This window comes from Gigantopelta aegis, chromosome 13, assembly GCF_016097555.1.
Source record: "Gigantopelta aegis isolate Gae_Host chromosome 13, Gae_host_genome, whole genome shotgun sequence".
Lineage (NCBI taxonomy): Eukaryota > Metazoa > Mollusca > Gastropoda > Neomphalida > Peltospiridae > Gigantopelta > Gigantopelta aegis.
In genome coordinates this window covers 39,066,552-39,085,263 of record NC_054711.1, presented here as the reverse complement: position 1 = coordinate 39,085,263, position 18,712 = coordinate 39,066,552, and the positions used below count along the sequence as shown (strand labels likewise).

Below are 18,712 nucleotides of genomic sequence, written 5' to 3'. Positions count from 1 at the left end.
CATGGTCTGGGCAGCCATTGCCCATGGTTATCGTTCACCACTAGTCGTCATTGATGGGATTTTAAATGCTCAACGTTACCGCGATAACATTCTCGCTCATCACGTCATTCCTCTGTTCCATAACAATGCCAACATCTCGATTTCTCAGCATGATAATGCCACCTCTCATACAGCTAGAGACACTGTAAATTTTCTTAGGACAAATAACATTGATTTCATTGATGACTGGCCCGCTAAAAGTCCTGATCTCAACCCCATCGAGCATGCCTGGGATAGTCTGGACAGACGATTGAGGCTTCGCCCCAACCCACCCGCTAACGCCAACGAACTTCGTCAAGCGCTCATTCAGGAATGGAACAATATTTCACAGGCAGAAATCAACACTTTAGTCAATTCTATGCGCCTGCGATGCACTGCAGTGGTCAATTCAAGAGGTGGTCATACCCATTATTAAGTGGGTGTTTTTATTTTTAACCCCTACCACACTTGGTAAAAATTTCTCCCAGTTGCTGTTAACCTATGGCCATGATTTTTGCACCAAACGATGCATCATGGAACACTCTTTAAACGCATATATAACAATTATTCCCCCGGTTTGTTTTCATCAAGTTATGTTCAAGCAAAGTTAGCGGAAGTTTCTTATTTTGTTCAGTATATATATATATATATATATATATATATATATATATATATATATATACAGAGCCCTCAAAAGTACCCGGTCTCCGGCGGCAAATCGCCGCCTGAAACAGCTTTTGCCGCCGCCTACTTTTCGAGTAAAATTGTTCAGTTGCTGCATTTAATGGATGGTAACTGATCTGCGCTAACAGAGGCCATGAGAATGCATCTCAGAGGTTCGATTTTTCAAATGTTTCTCGGGGAGGGCCCCCAGACCCCCCGCTTTGCCCCCTGCTATCATCACTGTTGTAGCCTGCTACTTCTTAAACTATTATATATATATATATATATATATATTGGACTACATTGTGTACAGAGATAATTAAAACTCCATACTTTATTGCATATAATGTACAAATGGATTGGGCACAAGTTATGCAACTTACGAGGCCCTCTAGCTTCATACTTAACATGTACGTTTAGTTCTGCTCAAAAATGTGCCAGAGGAGTGTGCTAAGCTAGGCCAGCACCTGCACCCATGACAGGCATACACTACAACAGCTTGTTCTGAATGTGCACATAAACCCTCTGACCTGACCTGACCTGACCTGATTGTTATTTTATTCATGTATAATATATCACATTATTCATTTATTTTGTTAATGTTTCAGGTAGTGCAGTTTCTCCAGGAACAGATGAAAGGGGAGGAGCCACAAGATGGCCCAGAGGGGAACATGGAATCTAATGAGAAAATGGCTAGCGAGATTTTTGAACACGAAGATAAAGACAAAGATGGTTTCATTTCCCACGATGAATTCAGTGGACCGAAACATGACGAATTATAATGCTTGTCTGATGGTAGATTTTTTAGTCCGTACCACATTTCAGGGTCGCAGTTAAAAAAAAAAAAAAATTGGTGTGGGGTTGGGATAGAATGGGGGTAGATTGACAAATTCAAAATGACTAACATGTATTTCCTTTCACATGAGCAAAAAAAACTATCAATTATACATGTAAATGTTGTATAATTGTAGAGTTTAGTATGTACCAGATTTTAGGCCACAGCTAACTATTTAATATATTACATGTAATACATGTGTGTACAATACATGTATATCTACATGTACTGGATTTATTTTCATTCGTTGATTTTTAATCATCTCAATTATTTAGATCATATACATATGTGTGTGTATGCTTTAAAAAAAAAAAATGTGTGTATGCTTTTTAAAAAAAAATGCAAAAGTTTAGTATGTAATACACATCTATATAATACATGTATATTACATGTGTTGGGTTTATTTTGAATAATTTTACTTTTTTATGTTTACTTGTAACATTTTGTGTGGATACTGTACTAGGCTCAGACTACCAACTGCCAGCAGAAAGTTGGCCAACTTTGTGCTGTCATGACTTCTACGACTGTCCAGCTGCTAGTCTGAGCGCTCTTACAACTCGATTCTCGTCGTATACAACTCCTACGACTGTCCAGTTGCTAGTCTGAGCGCTCTTACAAATCGATTCTCGTCGTATAACCCATTAGTTGTTAATCTTGAGTGTACCTGTCGTAAGTTGGGGGAACCACAATGCAACTGTTCAGTTGGCTGACTTTGTGCTGGTAGTTGGTAGTCTGAGCCTAGCATTAGAATAACTACATTGCATGTGTGTGTGCCGTTAAATTAAAAAACCCAAAACTATATACTCATTTTGCGAAATCAAAAAATAGAACGGGGCAATCTTTTATGGATATAAAACCTAATTGATTAAACATGATGAAAACTGGGATGTTTTTGTTTTCTTCAAATGACCAATCAAATACAATGTTTGGCTATTAAATGTTTACATCCAGTAACCACATTAAAAAAACAAAAACATTCTCGCAAAATTGTATGTTCAAATTTTAAAAAAGTAGTGGAAGCCTTACGGAATATTTACAAAAAAATAAAATTGGTCAGGTTTTAAAATTAGCATGTTAATTATTTATGCAAATTATTTATATTTATGGTTTTACTACCTAGATACTTGCATCATTTTAAGCAGGGGTGGAATAAGTATTTGGATTATAGGATATGGACTGTACTGTACATTCGTATGTCATAAACAATAGGGAAATAACCAATTAAATGAATGTGTAAGGAAAAAAAAATATATATAGATAAGATGAGGCATAGTAGTTCCTATTTTGGACACTCCTAATTCATACGACATTGTTGGAACTTCGGTCCATGATGGGTGTGCTTCACAACAGTCTGCTCCAAATACCAGTACTTTCCTCCCCCCCCCCCCCCCCCCCCCCCCCCTTTGAGAGACCTACAATGTGTATGTACATGTAAATCCAGATTTTCTGGAACCCTAGAAAATTAGTCTCTTAGAATATTTTTGCTTGAAGTTTACCATTAATTACGAATACACTGGAACTTTGACTGCTTAATTTAGAATATCTTTCATATCGAAAGTTGTCATGTAGCAAAAGAGAAAAAAAAATTAGGATTGGGGGGGGGTGTAAGTTTGAGGTGGGCGGAATTTGGAAAATTTTTAGTAAGTTGGGAATAACCATGTCTGGGATCAATTAGAGGCCAAACCAAAAATTAGACTGCTCATCCAAAGTTGAAGGTGATTGGAGCAATTTAGACGGACTGCCAAAAATAAAGGGTGCCAGACTCTTTACATGAAAGAGAAAAAAAACTAATTGGTTTTATTGGCATTATGAAAAGTCAGGTTTTAAATTAAACATTATTTGGAGGATTTTCTTTGAAAATGTATAGCTAAAGTCATATTAATTTTGTCTTTAATAGTGAAGATGGTTTTCTGCATAAATCTTTCTCGATTTTGTTACTAAACAAATTAACCAACATTCAACTTGAATACGGATTTGGCGATTGCCATCTTGGTGTCCGACAATAAAAATAATACGGAACAGGGTAAAAATGTATCCAAGAAATTACTTTAAACTCTGATGGTAATAATAAAATAATGTAATATCAAACTGAATACAAGATGCATGTATGAGAAATTATATTAAACTTGAAACATTAATATCAAAGAGATTGTTACATAAAAAGTGTTAAATGTTGACAGTAGTAATAATATCAAATGGGTCAAACAGAAAATAAACGAAAAATCATAGTATTATTCAAACAGTTTGCATGTAAATATTTATTTTGTAGAGCTTTAATTAGTAGTAGGCATGGAGGTATTCTGGTTTTTATTAATTTTTATTTGTAATTTTTTTTTTAAACCACATAAAGTTATTTGGAGGCGTTTTACACATTCAGTTTATACATTAAATATATTATAGAGTTTTATATACGGCTTGACTTGGATAATAGTAATAAATATATGTATTACTACTAGCAATTTTTGTCTCTTTACTTTTTTGACGGGAGTGGTTACAAGTTCAACCTTTATGATAGTTTCGCATTTGGATCAGTTGCTCACAAACTATAAATCCTAAATCAATGAAACTTGGTTTGTAGTTGTGCCTATGCGTGTTCATCACAGTTCACCAAAAAGGTTGTAGTTGAGACATTTAATTCTGCAAAAAAAAAATCAGTGTATTTTTTAATTAAGGATTGTATCTTTACATTCATCCGGGGTATAAACAAATATCATTTGCCAATTTGATTCGACGAAGCAGTTCACACACAAGTTTGAGGATGATTTTTTTTGTTCAAACTCCGATGAATGTTAAAGAAATAACCCATAATTATTATAATTAAATTTGAAACATACTTACAGGTACTAATAATGACACTAAAAGGTCATAGTCTATTTAGATTATTGGGTTTTTTTTTGGGAGGGGGTGTCCTAAATAATAACACTCAATAAGACCAAGTACCAAGATAAAGTGACGTTCATCAGGTATGACGTTCCTTGACATTATTTTCACGTTCATCAAGAAATGAAGAAAATCATGTTTGCTATAACTGGTCCAATGGGATTCCGTTAACTTGTGATGACTGTCCCATGTCCAACTGTAAGCATGTGTTGAACTTTAGTCTGAATCAGTTTCTGTTAGTTTTGTTATTTTTAACATATTTTGTTGTTGCTTAGAACATGGATATATATGTAAAGCAGTGATTCGGGGCTCCCAACCCCGACACTGCTATATGATCTGGGACAATAAATATTTATTTATTTAAAAAATTTTTTTTTTAAAGAATGCAACAGAAATTTAATATTTTGCCTTGATGACCATTTCTACAGTATTCTGCATCATAAGAAGTCACAAAAAATCATAAGAAGTCACAAAATATACCTGCTAATGGAAGTGCCAGATTGTTGATTTTAAAGCAATTGTTAAATAGTTCTGGGGCCCGTTCCATGAAACGATCTTCGCCCTTAAGATGATCTTAGGGCTAAGATCGCTTCGTGGAACGGGGCCAAGGTCAGTAGCGGCATTATATATAGTTAAAATGACATTTTCTTGCTTAAAGTATTTATATCTGTATTGGTTTAGGACTGTCCTCATGTTTGTAGTGGATTTACTTTTCACTAATTTTGTTCAGTAGTAACATTTGGTTTGAGTTACTGCAAACATTACAGTCACTAGAAAACCCCCCACATTAGATTTATAATTAATTTTACAGCAAGAAAAAGTAATTAATATGGAATTTAAATTGTTTAATAATCTCTCGTTTGCTAAAAAAAAAAAAACCAAAAACAAGAAATCAATACATATTTTTTGATACTTGTTTATCATCTATATCTAGTCAGTTGATTGGATCACAAAATTATGAAAAAGTTGCCAGAATATGATAATTAGGAACCAAACAATAGGGTACGGAAATCACAATGGTTTTTTATACCTATTTTTTTTTTTTTTTTTTTTTTTTTTTTTTTAAATATATATATATTTAATATATATTATTATTACAGATAATACTGTTTTGGTTAGTTACTTTAATTTTACCAAAAAATATTTTATTAAAAGATTGTTAAAAAGGCTACTGCTGTTTTTTATATTTTTGCCAGATGTGCAGATATTTAATAAATAATAAACATTGAAAATTAAAATCACAACTGAATCCCATTTGAAGTACTAGTACATGTTGGTTTATTTTATTAAAAATTTTTTGGTGAAAAACATGTACACATCTTAAAAACAAAAACATATCTGGTTTGTAATTATGAATTACAGAGTTTAAAAAGCATTTTTATTGTTGATGTTTCTTTTTTTTTTTTTACATTAAATATTTGCCGTTAAAATAGTATAGAAATAGTAATAGTACTGCAGCTGTATATGATCATATATAGTAGGTTTCTGTCAGAGGGTAAAACGGGTATGGCCATACCCAAAATATTTTACAGATTTGTTTTGTACGTTTTGACAAAATTGATTACTCTTATAATTACTGTGTGATTTTTTAACCCATTTTCTTTCTGGGGGAGGCCCCCCCCCCCCCCCCCCCCCCATACACCCTGTTGACTGTGGTTGCATTCACTTCCAAGCACCATACACAAATATTTCTTTCTAGCAGAATCACTGACTATGTATATGAGAAATGAACAAATTGCATGCAATCTGGCTATAAGTTAGTGTGCAAACTTCATTGTTTTATTCAGCCGTAAATTGTACGAGATGGGTGGTGGGTCAACAGCTCTCCCCCCCCCCCTTCCTCTGTACTGGAGCAGATCTTCACATTTGGCCGTAAAGGTTGGAGACTCATTGGTAATTGGCTTTCAATTAGCAGCAAAGGATCTTTTTATTTTGCGCTTATATTTTAATATCATTTTATTATGGCATGGTACTATTCACCAAATTCACATTTAGTGAAATTTTTTGGAATGATTTCACACACCTTGCCCTTGGGGTTAATTGCTATATATGTTTATACAGATGCTAAGCCTGATCAAAACTCTCATGTCTTCCATTTAATTTTGTGTTGGTGTCGGCAAGCATGTTATATTTATAGTAGTCATACATGTGTGATTGAAACTGTCACAGCATTCCATTAGTGTAAGTTATTTCAACAATAAAACAATTCATATCAACTTAATTCTTTTGTTGTTTTCACAAGTGCAGGGGTTTTCAGTCAAAATGGCAAACATACTTTTATAATGGCATGGTTTATAAGGAAATATTTTGACAACGCACTCAACACATTTCATTTATGGTTATGGTGTCGGACATATGGTTAAGGACCACATATATATTGAAGGAGGAAACCCGCTGTCGCCACTTCATGGACTACTCTTTTTCGATCAGCAGCAAGGGATCTTTTGTATGCAGCATCTCATAGACAGGATAGCACATACCACTGCCTTTGATGTTTCAGTCATGGTGCACTGGCTGGAGCGAGAAATAGCCCAAATGGGCCCACTGACGGGGATTGATCCCAAACTGGCCGCACATCAAGCGAGTGAAATAAAACGCACAATCTCACTCCCTAACACTAACTCTCTCTTCGGGCGGGTATTAGTTCAGTCAGCTGAGTGCTTGCTTGAGATGTTTGTGTCGCAGGATCAAACTACCTCAATGGATCCAGATACCGACTCCAAACCCTGAGTGAGTGCTCTGCAAGGCTCAATGGGTAGGTGTAAGCCACTTGCACCGACCAGTGATCCATAACTGGTTCAACAAAGGCCATGGTTTGTGCTATTCTGCCTGTGGGAAGCACAAATAAAAGATCCCTTGCTGCTAATCGGAAAGAGTAGCCCATAAAGTGGCGACAGCGGGTTTCCTCTCAAAATATGTGTGGTCCTTAACCATATGTCCGACGCCATATAACCGTAAATAAAACGTGTTGAGTACGTCGTTAAATAAAACCTTTCTTTCTTTCCATTCAACCCAATTCCAACCAGTGCACCACAACTGGTCAAAGGCTGTAATATGTGCTTTCCTGTCTGTGAGGAATGTGCATATAAAAGATCCCTTGTTGCATTAGGAAAAATGTAGCGGGTTTCGTCTGATGACTACGATTAATATATCAGTGTGCTCTAGTGGTGCCAATAAACAAAACAAACTATAATCTCTCTCTCTCTCTCTCTCTCTATCTCTCTATCTCTCTATCTCTCTCTCTATCTCTATCTCTATCTCTCTCTCTATCTCTATCTCTATCTCTCTCTCTCTCTCTCTCTCTCTCTCTCTCTCTCTCTCTCTCTCTCTCTATCTCTCTCTCTATCTCTCTATCTCTATCTCTCTATCTCTCTCTATCTCTCTCTCTCTATCTCTCTCTCTATCTCTATCTCTATATCTCTATCTCTATATCTCTCTCTATATCTCTATCTCTATATCTCTCTCTATATCTATCTATCTCCTTTATTTATGTTTTAATGATGAGTATATTGCCCAAATCTTCATATTGTGATTGCGATCTGAATTGTAAGACATACAAGTTAATAAAATGATGCACCTTTCAATCAAAATTTGTTCCGAACAAGTGGAGATATTGTTTCTTTTCTTAAACTGGTAGGTTTTTTTTGAAAGTATAACACATCCATTAACACACGTACAAAATATATAAGGGTAATATACCCGTATGCTAGAAAAATACTGTGTTATGTTTTCAAAATTATATTGTGGTATACTGCGCATCTCTAGTATGTGTATGCGTATATGTAAGAATGTAGAAGTTTGTTTTGTTTCACATCACTAGAGCACATCGATATATTAATCATTGACTTGGATGTCAAACATTTAGTAATTCTGACATGTAGTCTTAGAGAGAAAACCTACTACATTTTTCGATTAGTAGCAAGAGAGATTTTATATACATGTATGTGCCATCCCACAGACAGGATAGCACATACCACAGCCTTTGATATACCAGTCGTGGTGCACTGGCTGGAACAATAGCTCAGTGGACCTACCGATAGAGATCGATCCTAGACAGACCGCACATCAATGGAGTACTTTATCACTGGGGTACGTCCCTTCAATTAGTAGCTAGGGATCTTTTATCTGCACCATCCCACATACAGGATAGCACATACCACAGCCTTTGATATACCAGTCATGGTGCACTGGCTGGAACAATAGCTCAATGGACCTACCGATAGAGATCGATCCTAGACAGACCGCACATCAAGAGAGTACTTTATCACTGGGGTACGTCCCTTCAATTAGTATCTAGGGATCTTTTATCTGCACCATCCCACATACAGGATAGCACATACCACTGCCTTTGATATACCAGTCATGGTGCACTGGCTGGAACAATAGCTCAATGGACCATCCGATAGAGATCGATCCTAGACAGACCGCACATCAGGAGAGTACTTTATCACTGGGGTACGTCCCTTCAATTAGTAGCTAGGGATCTTTTATCTGCACCATCCCACATACAGGATAGCACATACCACAGCCTTTGATATACCAGTCGTGATGCACTGGCTGGAACAATAGCTCAATGGACCTACCGACAGAGATCGATCCTAGACAGACCGCACATCAAGGGAGTACTTTATCACTGGGGTACATCCCTTCGATTAGTAGCTAGGGATCTTTTATCTGCACCATCCCACAGACAGGATAGCACATACCACAGCCTTTGATATACCAGTCGTGGTGCACTGGCTGGAACAATAGCTCAATGGACCTACCGACAGAGATCGATCCTAGACAGACCGCACATCACTGGGGTACATCCCTTCAATTAGTAGCTAGGGATCTTTTATCTGCACCATCCCACAGACAGGATAGCACATACCACAGCCTTTGATATACCAGTCATGGTGCACTGGCTGGAACAATAGCTCAATGGACCTACCGATAGAGATCGATCCTAGACAGACCGCACATCAAGGGAGTACTTTATCACTGGGGTACGTCCCTTCAATTAGTAGCTAGGGATCTTTTATCTGCACCATCCCACAGACAGGATAGCACATACCACAGCCTTTGATATACCAGTCATGGTGCACTGGCTGGAACAATAGCTCAATGGACCTACCAATAGAGATCGATCCTAGACAGACCGCACATCAAGGGAGTACTTTATCACTGGGGTACGTCCCTTCAATTAGTAGCTAGGGATCTTTTATCTGCACCATCCCACATACAGGATAGCACATACCACAGCCTTTGATATACCAGTCGTGATGCACTGGCTGGAACAATAGCTCAATGGACCTACTGATAGAGATCGATCCTAGACAGACTGCACATCAAGAGAGTACTTTATCACTGGGGTACGTCCCTTCAATTAGTAGCTAGGGATCTTTTATCTGCACCATCCCACAGACAGGATAGCACATACCACAGCCTTTGATATACCAGTCGTGGTGCAATGGCTGGAACAATAGCTCAATGGACCTACCGATAGAGATCGATCCTAGACAGACCGCACATCAAGGGAGTACTTTATCACTGGGGTACGTCCCTTCAATTAGTTAGTAGCTAGGGATCTTTTATCTGCACCATCCCACAGACAGGATAGCACATACCACAGCCTTTGATATACCAGTCGTGGTGCACTGGCTGGAACAATAGCTCAATGGACCTACCGACAGAGATCGATCCTAGACAGACCGCACATCACTGGGGTACATCCCTTCAATTAGTAGCTAGGGATCTTTTATCTGCACCATCCCACAGACAGGATAGCACATACCACAGCCTTTGATATACCAGTCATGGTGCACTGGCTGGAACAATAGCTCAATGGACCTACCGATAGAGATCGATCCTAGACAGACCGCACATCAAGGGAGTACTTTATCACTGGGGTACGTCCCTTCAATTAGTAGCTAGGGATCTTTTATCTGCACCATCCCACAGACAGGATAGCACATACCACAGCCTTTGATATACCAGTCATGGTGCACTGGCTGGAACAATAGCTCAATGGACCTACCGATAGAGATCGATCCTAGACAGACCGCACATCAAGGGAGTACTTTATCACTGGGGTACGTCCCTTCAATTAGTAGCTAGGGATCTTTTATCTGCACCATCCCACAGACAGGATAGCACATACCACAGCCTTTGATATACCAGTCGTGGCGCACTGGCTGGAACAATAGCTCAATGGACCTACCGATAGAGATCGATCCTAGACAGACCGCACATCAAGAGAGTACTTTATCACTGGGGTACATCCCTTCAATTAGTAGCTAGGGATCTTTTATCTGCACCATCCCACATACAGGATAGCACATACCACAGCCTTTGATATACCAGTCGTGGCGCACTGGCTGGAACAATAGCTCAATGGACCTACCGATAGAGATCGATCCTAGACAGACCGCACATCAAGAGAGTACTTTATCACTGGGGTACATCCCTTCAATTAGTAGCTAGGGATCTTTTATCTGCACCATCCCACATACAGGATAGCACATACCACAGCCTTTGATATACCAGTCGTGGCGCACTGGCTGGAACAATAGCTCAATGGACCTACCGATAGAGATCGATCCTAGACAGACCGCACATCAAGGGAGTACTTTATCACTGGGGTACGTCCCTTCAATTAGTAGCTAGGGATCTTTTATCTGCACCATCCCACATACAGGATAGCACATACCACAGCCTTTGATATACCAGTTGTGGTGCACTGGCTGGAACAATAGCTCAATGGACCTACCGATAGAGATCGATCCTAGACAGACCGCACATCAAGAGAGTACTTTATCACTGGGGTACGTCCCTTCAATTAGTTAGTAGCTAGGGATCTTTTATCTGCACCATCCCACAGACAGGATAGCACATACCACAGCCTTTGATATACCAGTCGTGGTGCACTGGCTGGAACAATAGCTCAATGGACCTACCGACAGAGATCGATCCTAGACAGACCGCACATCACTGGGGTACATCCCTTCAATTAGTAGCTAGGGATCTTTTATCTGCACCATCCCACAGACAGGATAGCACATACCACAGCCTTTGATATACCAGTCATGGTGCACTGGCTGGAACAATAGCTCAATGGACCTACCGATAGAGATCGATCCTAGACAGACCGCACATCAAGGGAGTACTTTATCACTGGGGTACGTCCCTTCAATTAGTAGCTAGGGATCTTTTATCTGCACCATCCCACATACAGGATAGCACATACCACAGCCTTTGATATACCAGTCGTGGTGCACTGGCTGGAACAATAGCTCAATGGACCTACCGATAGAGATCGATCCTAGACAGACCGCACATCACTGGGGTACATCCCTTCAATTAGTAGCTAGGGATCTTTTATCTGCACCATCCCACATACAGGATAGCACATACCACAGCCTTTGATATACCAGTCATGGTGCACTGGCTGGAACAATAGCTCAGTGGACCATCCGATAGAGATCGATCCTAGACAGACCGCACATCAAGGGAGTACTTTATCACTGGGGTACATCCCACCCCCTGTAAGAATATAGATGTACATTCGTCTCCTTTAGCGAGACTATCCTGGATTTGCAACCTTTGACATGATTTTGATTAAAATTATCTGTTTTAATAACTGAAATTACTAGTATACATTAATAGAGGATACTCCCTGAGTGTCTTGTAATATAATTTATCAGCACGAGTTGAAAAAAAGAAAAAGAAATCCGAGGCTTGCTATATCAAAGACAGGATAGTACATACCATATCCTTTGATATACCAGTCATGGTGAACTGGCTGTAACGGGAAATAGCCTAATGAGCCCACCGGGGGAATCGATCCCAAACTGACCGTGCATCAAGCGAGAACTCTACCACTAGGCATGTCCCCCACTTACAATTAATTCTCCCCATCAAATAACTGGTGATATCAAAAAAGAAGAAGTAAATTTAAATATATTATTATGATTTTGTAACAACTTTAAAATGTAATTAATGCTTCAAAACTCTTTGACCAAGTTATACAGTCACTTACAATTAATTCTCCCCATCAAATAACTGGTGATATGAAAAAATAAGTAAATTCAAATATATTATTATAATTTTGTAACAACTTTAAAACGTAATTAATGCTTCAAAACTGTGAGATTGTCTTTTATCATGCAACCATGCTTCCTACCGACCTGATAACCCCTACCTGAATAGTGTTATCATGTCACTAGGAAATGAGTTGTGCGCATGATGAATGTTTGCTCAATTTTCAGGTAGATCGTTTTCTAATTTTTCAAACATCCATTTACAGCAATAATTGTTGAACTGCATAAATAAATATAACATTTACACTTCCTGTAACATCAAATTACCTCTTATTTTTCAATTTTCTATTATTCGCTCCCATTCGGAACTAGCAGTGTTTTTTAAACAAAAATGCAAGTAGCTTCCTGCAAAGAATGTTTACATTGGGAACAGTGCCTGACGTCACAGTCACTAGCAGCCAGTGATTTAGATCTACAGATCACTTGAGTTTATTTTCAGAGAAAAAGGTACAAAAATTGTAATGTGACATAAAAGACTTTGAAATATCATCAAAGTATTTTATTTAAAATTTGAAAACACATAACTTATAGGCTGGCTATGCCATTCCCAAGTTGCTTTTGGGCACTTGCTATTGTCCGACTTCTGGAAGTAGTTTCTATACGATAATACTAATAGTTTCTATACCGCTTTTGATTGAAACATATTACAAAAATATAACTTGAAAGGGGTTGCATGATAAAAAAAATATCAGGTTACTACGTTTTGATATCGTGTTTATTTAGCTCAGTTCGATAACAGTGCAACAGGGGAGCTGAAACTAGCCTGTTACATCGTTATCTAAACCTCGCCAAATAACCACGATATCAAAACGTAGTAACCTGATATTCTATATTGACCAAGTTATATATACAGCCACTAAAAATTGATGTTCCCCCATCAAATGGCTGGTGATATGTAAAGTAAAATAAATTATTATGTTTTGTAACAGACTTTATTTGTTCCAACCTTAAAAACAATAATAACATGTAGTTCACAGATAACAACCAATAATGTTGCATGTAATTGAAATATTGCACAGTTTGTTGATTCTAATAAATAGATATCACCAATTTCTTTCAAAATAATTTCTTCCCTTCAACATGCAAGACTAGATGAACATATATATATTTTATAAGACATACACAAACGTACGTGATTAAGGGCCGTTTACAGTTACTGTTTTCACAAGCATACAAACCATGCTACAGGTTGTTTTTATAAGACATACACAAACGTACGTGATTAAGGGCCGTTTACAGTTACTGTTTTCACAAGCATACAAACCATGCTACAGGTTGTTTTTATAAGACATACACAAACGTACGTGATTAAGGGCCGTTTACAGTTACTGTTTTCACAAGCATACAAACCATGCTACAGGTTGTTTTTATAAGACATACACAAACGTACGTGCAAGTGGTTTACACCTACCCATTGAGTCTTGCAGAGCACTCACTCGGGGTTTGGAGTCGGTATCTGGATTAAAAATCCCATGCCTCGACTGGAATCCGAACCCAGTACCTACCAGCCTGTAGACCGATGGCCTAACCACAATGTATTGTGTCCTACACCCATGCTATTATGTATGCTGTCCTACCTCCATGCTATTATGTATGCTGTCCTACCTCCATGCTATTATGTATGCTATCCTACCTCCATGCTATTATGTATGCTGTCCTACCTCCATGCTATTATGTATGCTGTCCTACCTCCATGCTATTATGTATGCTGTCCTACCTCCATGCTATTATGTATGCTGTCCTACCTCCATGCTATTATGTATGCTGTCCCACCCACATGCTATTATGTATGCTGTCCCACCTCCATGCTATTATGTATGCTGTCCTACCTCCATGCTATTATGTATGCTGTCCCACCTCCATGCTATTATGTATGCTGTCCCACCTCCATGCTATTATGTATGCTGTCCTACCCCCATGCTATTATGTATGCTGTCCCACCTCCATGCTATTATGTATGCTGTCCTACCTCCATGCTATTATGTATGCTGTCCCACCTCCATGCTATTATGTATGCTGTCCCACCTCCATGCTATTATGTATGCTGTCCCACCTCCATGCTATTATGTATGCTGTCCCACCCCCATGCTATTATGTATGCTGTCCCACACCCATTCTATTATGTATGCTGTCCTACCTCCATGCTATTATGTATGCTGTCCCACACCCATGCTATTATGTATGCTGTCCTACCTCCATGCTATTATGTATGCTGTCCTACCTCCATGCTATTATGTATGCTGTCCTACCCACATGCTATTATGTATGCTGTCCCACCTCCATGCTATTATGTATGCTGTCCTACCTCCATGCTATTATGTATGCTGTCCCACCTCCATGCTATTATGTATGCTGTCCTACCTCCATGCTATTATGTATGCTGTCCCACCTCCATGCTATTATGTATGCTGTCCCACCTCCATGCTATTATGTATGCTGTCCCACCTCCATGCTATTATGTATGCTGTCCCACCCCCATGCTATTATGTATGCTGTCCCACACCCATTCTATTATGTATGCTGTCCTACCTCCATGCTATTATGTATGCTGTCCCACACCCATGCTATTATGTATGCTGTCCTACCTCCATGCTATTATGTATGCTGTCCTACCTCCATGCTATTATGTATGCTGTCCTACCCACATGCTATTATGTATGCTGTCCCACCTCCATGCTGTTATGTATGCTGTCCTACCTCCATGCTATTATGTATGCTGTCCTACCCCCATGCTGTTATGTATGCTGTCCTACCTCCATGCTATTATGTATGCTGTCCTACCTCCATGCTATTATGTATGCTGTCCTACCTCCATGCTATTATGTATGCTGTCCTACCCCCATGCTATTATGTATGCTGTCCTACCCCCATGCTGTTATGTATGCTGTCCCACCTCCATGCTATTATGTATGCTGTCCCACCTCCATGCTATTATGTATGCTGTCCCACCTCCATGCTATTATGTATGCTGTCCCACCTCCATGCTATTATGTATGCTGTCCCACCTCCATGCTATTATGTATGCTGTCCCACCTCCATGCTATTATGTATGCTGTCCCACACCCATTCTATTATGTATGCTGTCCCACACCCATTCTATTATGTATGCTGTCCTACCTCCATGCTATTATGTATGCTGTCCTACACCCATGCTATTATGTATGCTGTCCCACCTCCATGCTATTATGTATGCTGTCCCACCTCCATGCTATTATGTATGCTGTCCCACCTCCATGCTATTATGTATGCTGTCCCACCTCCATGCTATTATGTATGCTGTCCTACCTCCATGCTATTATGTATGCTGTCCTACCTCCATGCTATTATGTATGCTGTCCTACCTCCATGCTATTATGTATGCTGTCCTACCTCCATGCTATTATGTATGCTGTCCTACCTCCATGCTATTATGTATGCTGTCCTACCTCCATGCTTTTATGTATGCTGTCCTACCTCCATGCTATTATGTATGCTGTCCTACCTCCATGCTATTATGTATGCTGTCCTACCTCCATACTATTATGTATGCTGTCCTACCCCCATGCTATTATGTATGCTGTCCTACCCCATGCTATTATGTATGCTGTCCTACCCACATGCTTTTATGTATGCTGTCCTACCCCCATGCTATTATGTATGCTGTCCTACCTCCATGCTATTATGTATGCTGTCCTACCTCCATGCTATTATGTATGCTGTCCTACCCACATGCTATTATGTATGCTGTCCTACCCCCATGCTATTATGTATGCTGTCCTACCCCCATGCTATTATGTATGCTGTCCCACCTCCATGCTATTATGTATGCTGTCCCACCTCCATGCTATTATGTATGCTGTCCCACCTCCATGCTATTATGTATGCTGTCCCACCTCCATGCTATTATGTATGCTGTCCCACCTCCATGCTATTATATTATGTATGCTGTCCTACACCTGTCCATGCTATTATGTATGCTGTCCCACCTCCATGCTATTATGTATGCTGTCCCACCTCCATGCTATTATGTATGCTGTCCCACCTCCATGCTATTATGTATGCTGTCCCACCTCCATGCTATTATGTATGCTGTCCTACCCCCATGCTATTATGTATGCTGTCCCACCTCCATGCTATTATGTATGCTGTCCCACCTCCATGCTATTATGTATGCTGTCCCACCTCCATGCTATTATGTATGCTGTCCTACCCCCATGCTATTATGTATGCTGTCCCACCCCCATGCTATTATGTATGCTGTCGTACCCCCATGCTATTATGTATGCTGTCCTACACCCATGCTATTATGTATGCTGTCCTACCCCCATGCTATTATGTATGCTGTCCTACCCCCATGCTATTATGTATGCTGTCCTACCTCCATGCTATTATGTATGCTGTCCTACCCCCATGCTATTATGTATGCTGTCCTACCCCCATGCTATTATGTATGCTGTCCTACCTCCATGCTATTATGTATGCTGTCCTACCCCCATGCTATTATGTATGCTATCCTAACCCCATGCTATTATGTATGCTGTCCTACCCCCATGCTATTATGTATGCTTAAAAGTATACTAGTGAAAACAATAACGGTGAAAGACTCCTTAAAATATACATAAAGATATATATACCGGTATATATATATAATAATGTATTATTGGTAGAAAAAATATGATTTCAAAAGCAGTTATATTTTTCAAGGTACATGTATATTTTACTTCAAAGAAGAAAAAGGAATATTTGTAAAATACCACTATTTGGTGTCTAGCATATGGTAACATTTGAACACTTGATAGAACAAACGGTTAAAACGCACTGCATCGACACATAGGCTACTCCTATGGATAAAGTAACAAGGAGGCTTTTATATGCTCTGTTCCAAAGACAGAACTGTACATACCACAGCTTTTGATGTGCCAGTTGTAAACACTGGTTTGAATGGGGGGGGGGGGGGGGGAAACAAAGTCCACAGAGCAATCCATTCTTTGACCCATTACACTTCTGTTGTCGAGCATTCTGTCAGTGAGCTATATCCCACCCGTATGTACTTAACGAGTCTTCATGTTTATTAGAATTAATTTAGTAATTATTTCAAACAGCAGATTCAGTTTTAGATAGTTCCACAATTTTAAATGTCCACCTATCTACCTTTAAACAAGACTAGGATTTGATACAATTTTAATTTTCTGGACTAAACATTTGAGTCAATATTTGTTTGACTCAATATTCGTGTGTGGTTGTCACGGTATCGAAACAATGGTGTTCAAATGTATTAGAATTATTGTGGTTTAAAGGCATACTGTCACGGATTTAAGGACCTTATTTCTCTAAAAATGGATAATAAATAAAAATTACTTTAATTGTTGGAAACCAAATCTAGCCATTGCATCACCTTTACCGAACCATGATGGAGTGAAATCCATGTCAACCCTCTCAGCAATTTTAGTTTTTGAATTATGGACCATTGCCATATTTCAATTATTTTTACAAAATGTCTTAAACGGAGTATGGTGTTTATGAAGATGGTTGAATAAAGTACATTTAGGGACAAATCAAATTATTTTTGTTCTGGTAATACTTTGTTAGACCATTAAATAGGTCAGTGGTCTGTGACAATATGCCTTTAATACGGCTAACTGTAAAACAATATGTCACTGTAGGTGTCGGTCAATTGTCTTCTTTTTTTTAAATTTATTTTCTTTTTTTTATGTCACTTAAAACCTAAAGGGAACAGAAAAGCTGAACATAAAGTGATTTTGATAAATTATATTAGTTTTTTTCCAATTACAGCAAAAATATGTTTTTGTTAATAAACAAATAAAAATAAAATAAATATATGACCAAGACCAAGCCCACAGCTAAACCTGATGGGAAATGACAGGTGTGTGACAGATAGTCACAAAAGACAAGCACATGACGCAGTTGGTGAGACAAGGACTGGGATGTGAAGGTGGACAGCGAAAGACGTTGAAAGATAGAAGAAGTTGCCAGATCAGGAAGAAATGAGATGAAATTTAATGGAGGAAAAGGAATGGGGGCAGTGGAATAAAACAAATATATATATAAATATTTAAAAAAAAAACCTATTGCTAGGTCTAAGAACAGATACACTGTGTGTGTTTTTTTCAAGGTGGTGGTGGTGATGGTGGTGGTATTATTATTGTTTTTTAATTAGTATTATGATCTCATAAAAAGTTCTTGTACAATATGTTTAAGTTCGAGCTTTGGGTACGGTTTAGCTTTGGCTTTTTTC

The 18,712-nt window shown here is 38.6% G+C and overlaps 3 protein-coding genes across 13 annotated transcripts in view; 2 read left to right on the top strand and 1 right to left on the bottom strand.

Moving 5' to 3' along the window:
* The window catches only part of LOC121387426 (FK506-binding protein 2-like), a 36,863-nt gene extending 30,251 nt beyond the window's left edge, over positions 1 to 6,612 (top strand). The window contains exon 4 of the mRNA XM_041518536.1: positions 1,290 to 6,612. Within this exon, the coding sequence (XP_041374470.1) occupies positions 1,290 to 1,463 (174 nt within the window). The 3' untranslated portion in view covers positions 1,464 to 6,612. The remainder of the gene's footprint in view (positions 1 to 1,289) is intronic.
* A 6,784-nt stretch (positions 6,613 to 13,396) lies between these two features.
* LOC121387308 lies at positions 13,397 to 18,465 on the top strand. Its single transcript, XM_041518329.1, has 3 exons — positions 13,397 to 14,236; positions 14,286 to 16,456; positions 18,352 to 18,465. Exons 1-3 carry the CDS (start codon positions 14,011 to 14,013, stop codon positions 18,463 to 18,465), a joined length of 2,511 nt encoding a protein of 836 aa, XP_041374263.1. The 5' UTR covers positions 13,397 to 14,010.
* Positions 18,466 to 18,533: 68 nt separating this feature from the next.
* The window catches only part of LOC121387649 (titin homolog), an 83,553-nt gene continuing 83,374 nt past the window's right edge, over positions 18,534 to 18,712 (bottom strand). For all 11 annotated transcript variants that reach the window (XM_041518826.1, XM_041518828.1, XM_041518832.1 and 8 more), the window contains one exon: positions 18,534 to 18,712. This exon is cut by the window's right edge and continues 95 nt beyond it. In XM_041518826.1, coding sequence (XP_041374760.1) covers positions 18,637 to 18,712 — 76 coding nt within the window. In that variant the 3' untranslated portion in view covers positions 18,534 to 18,636.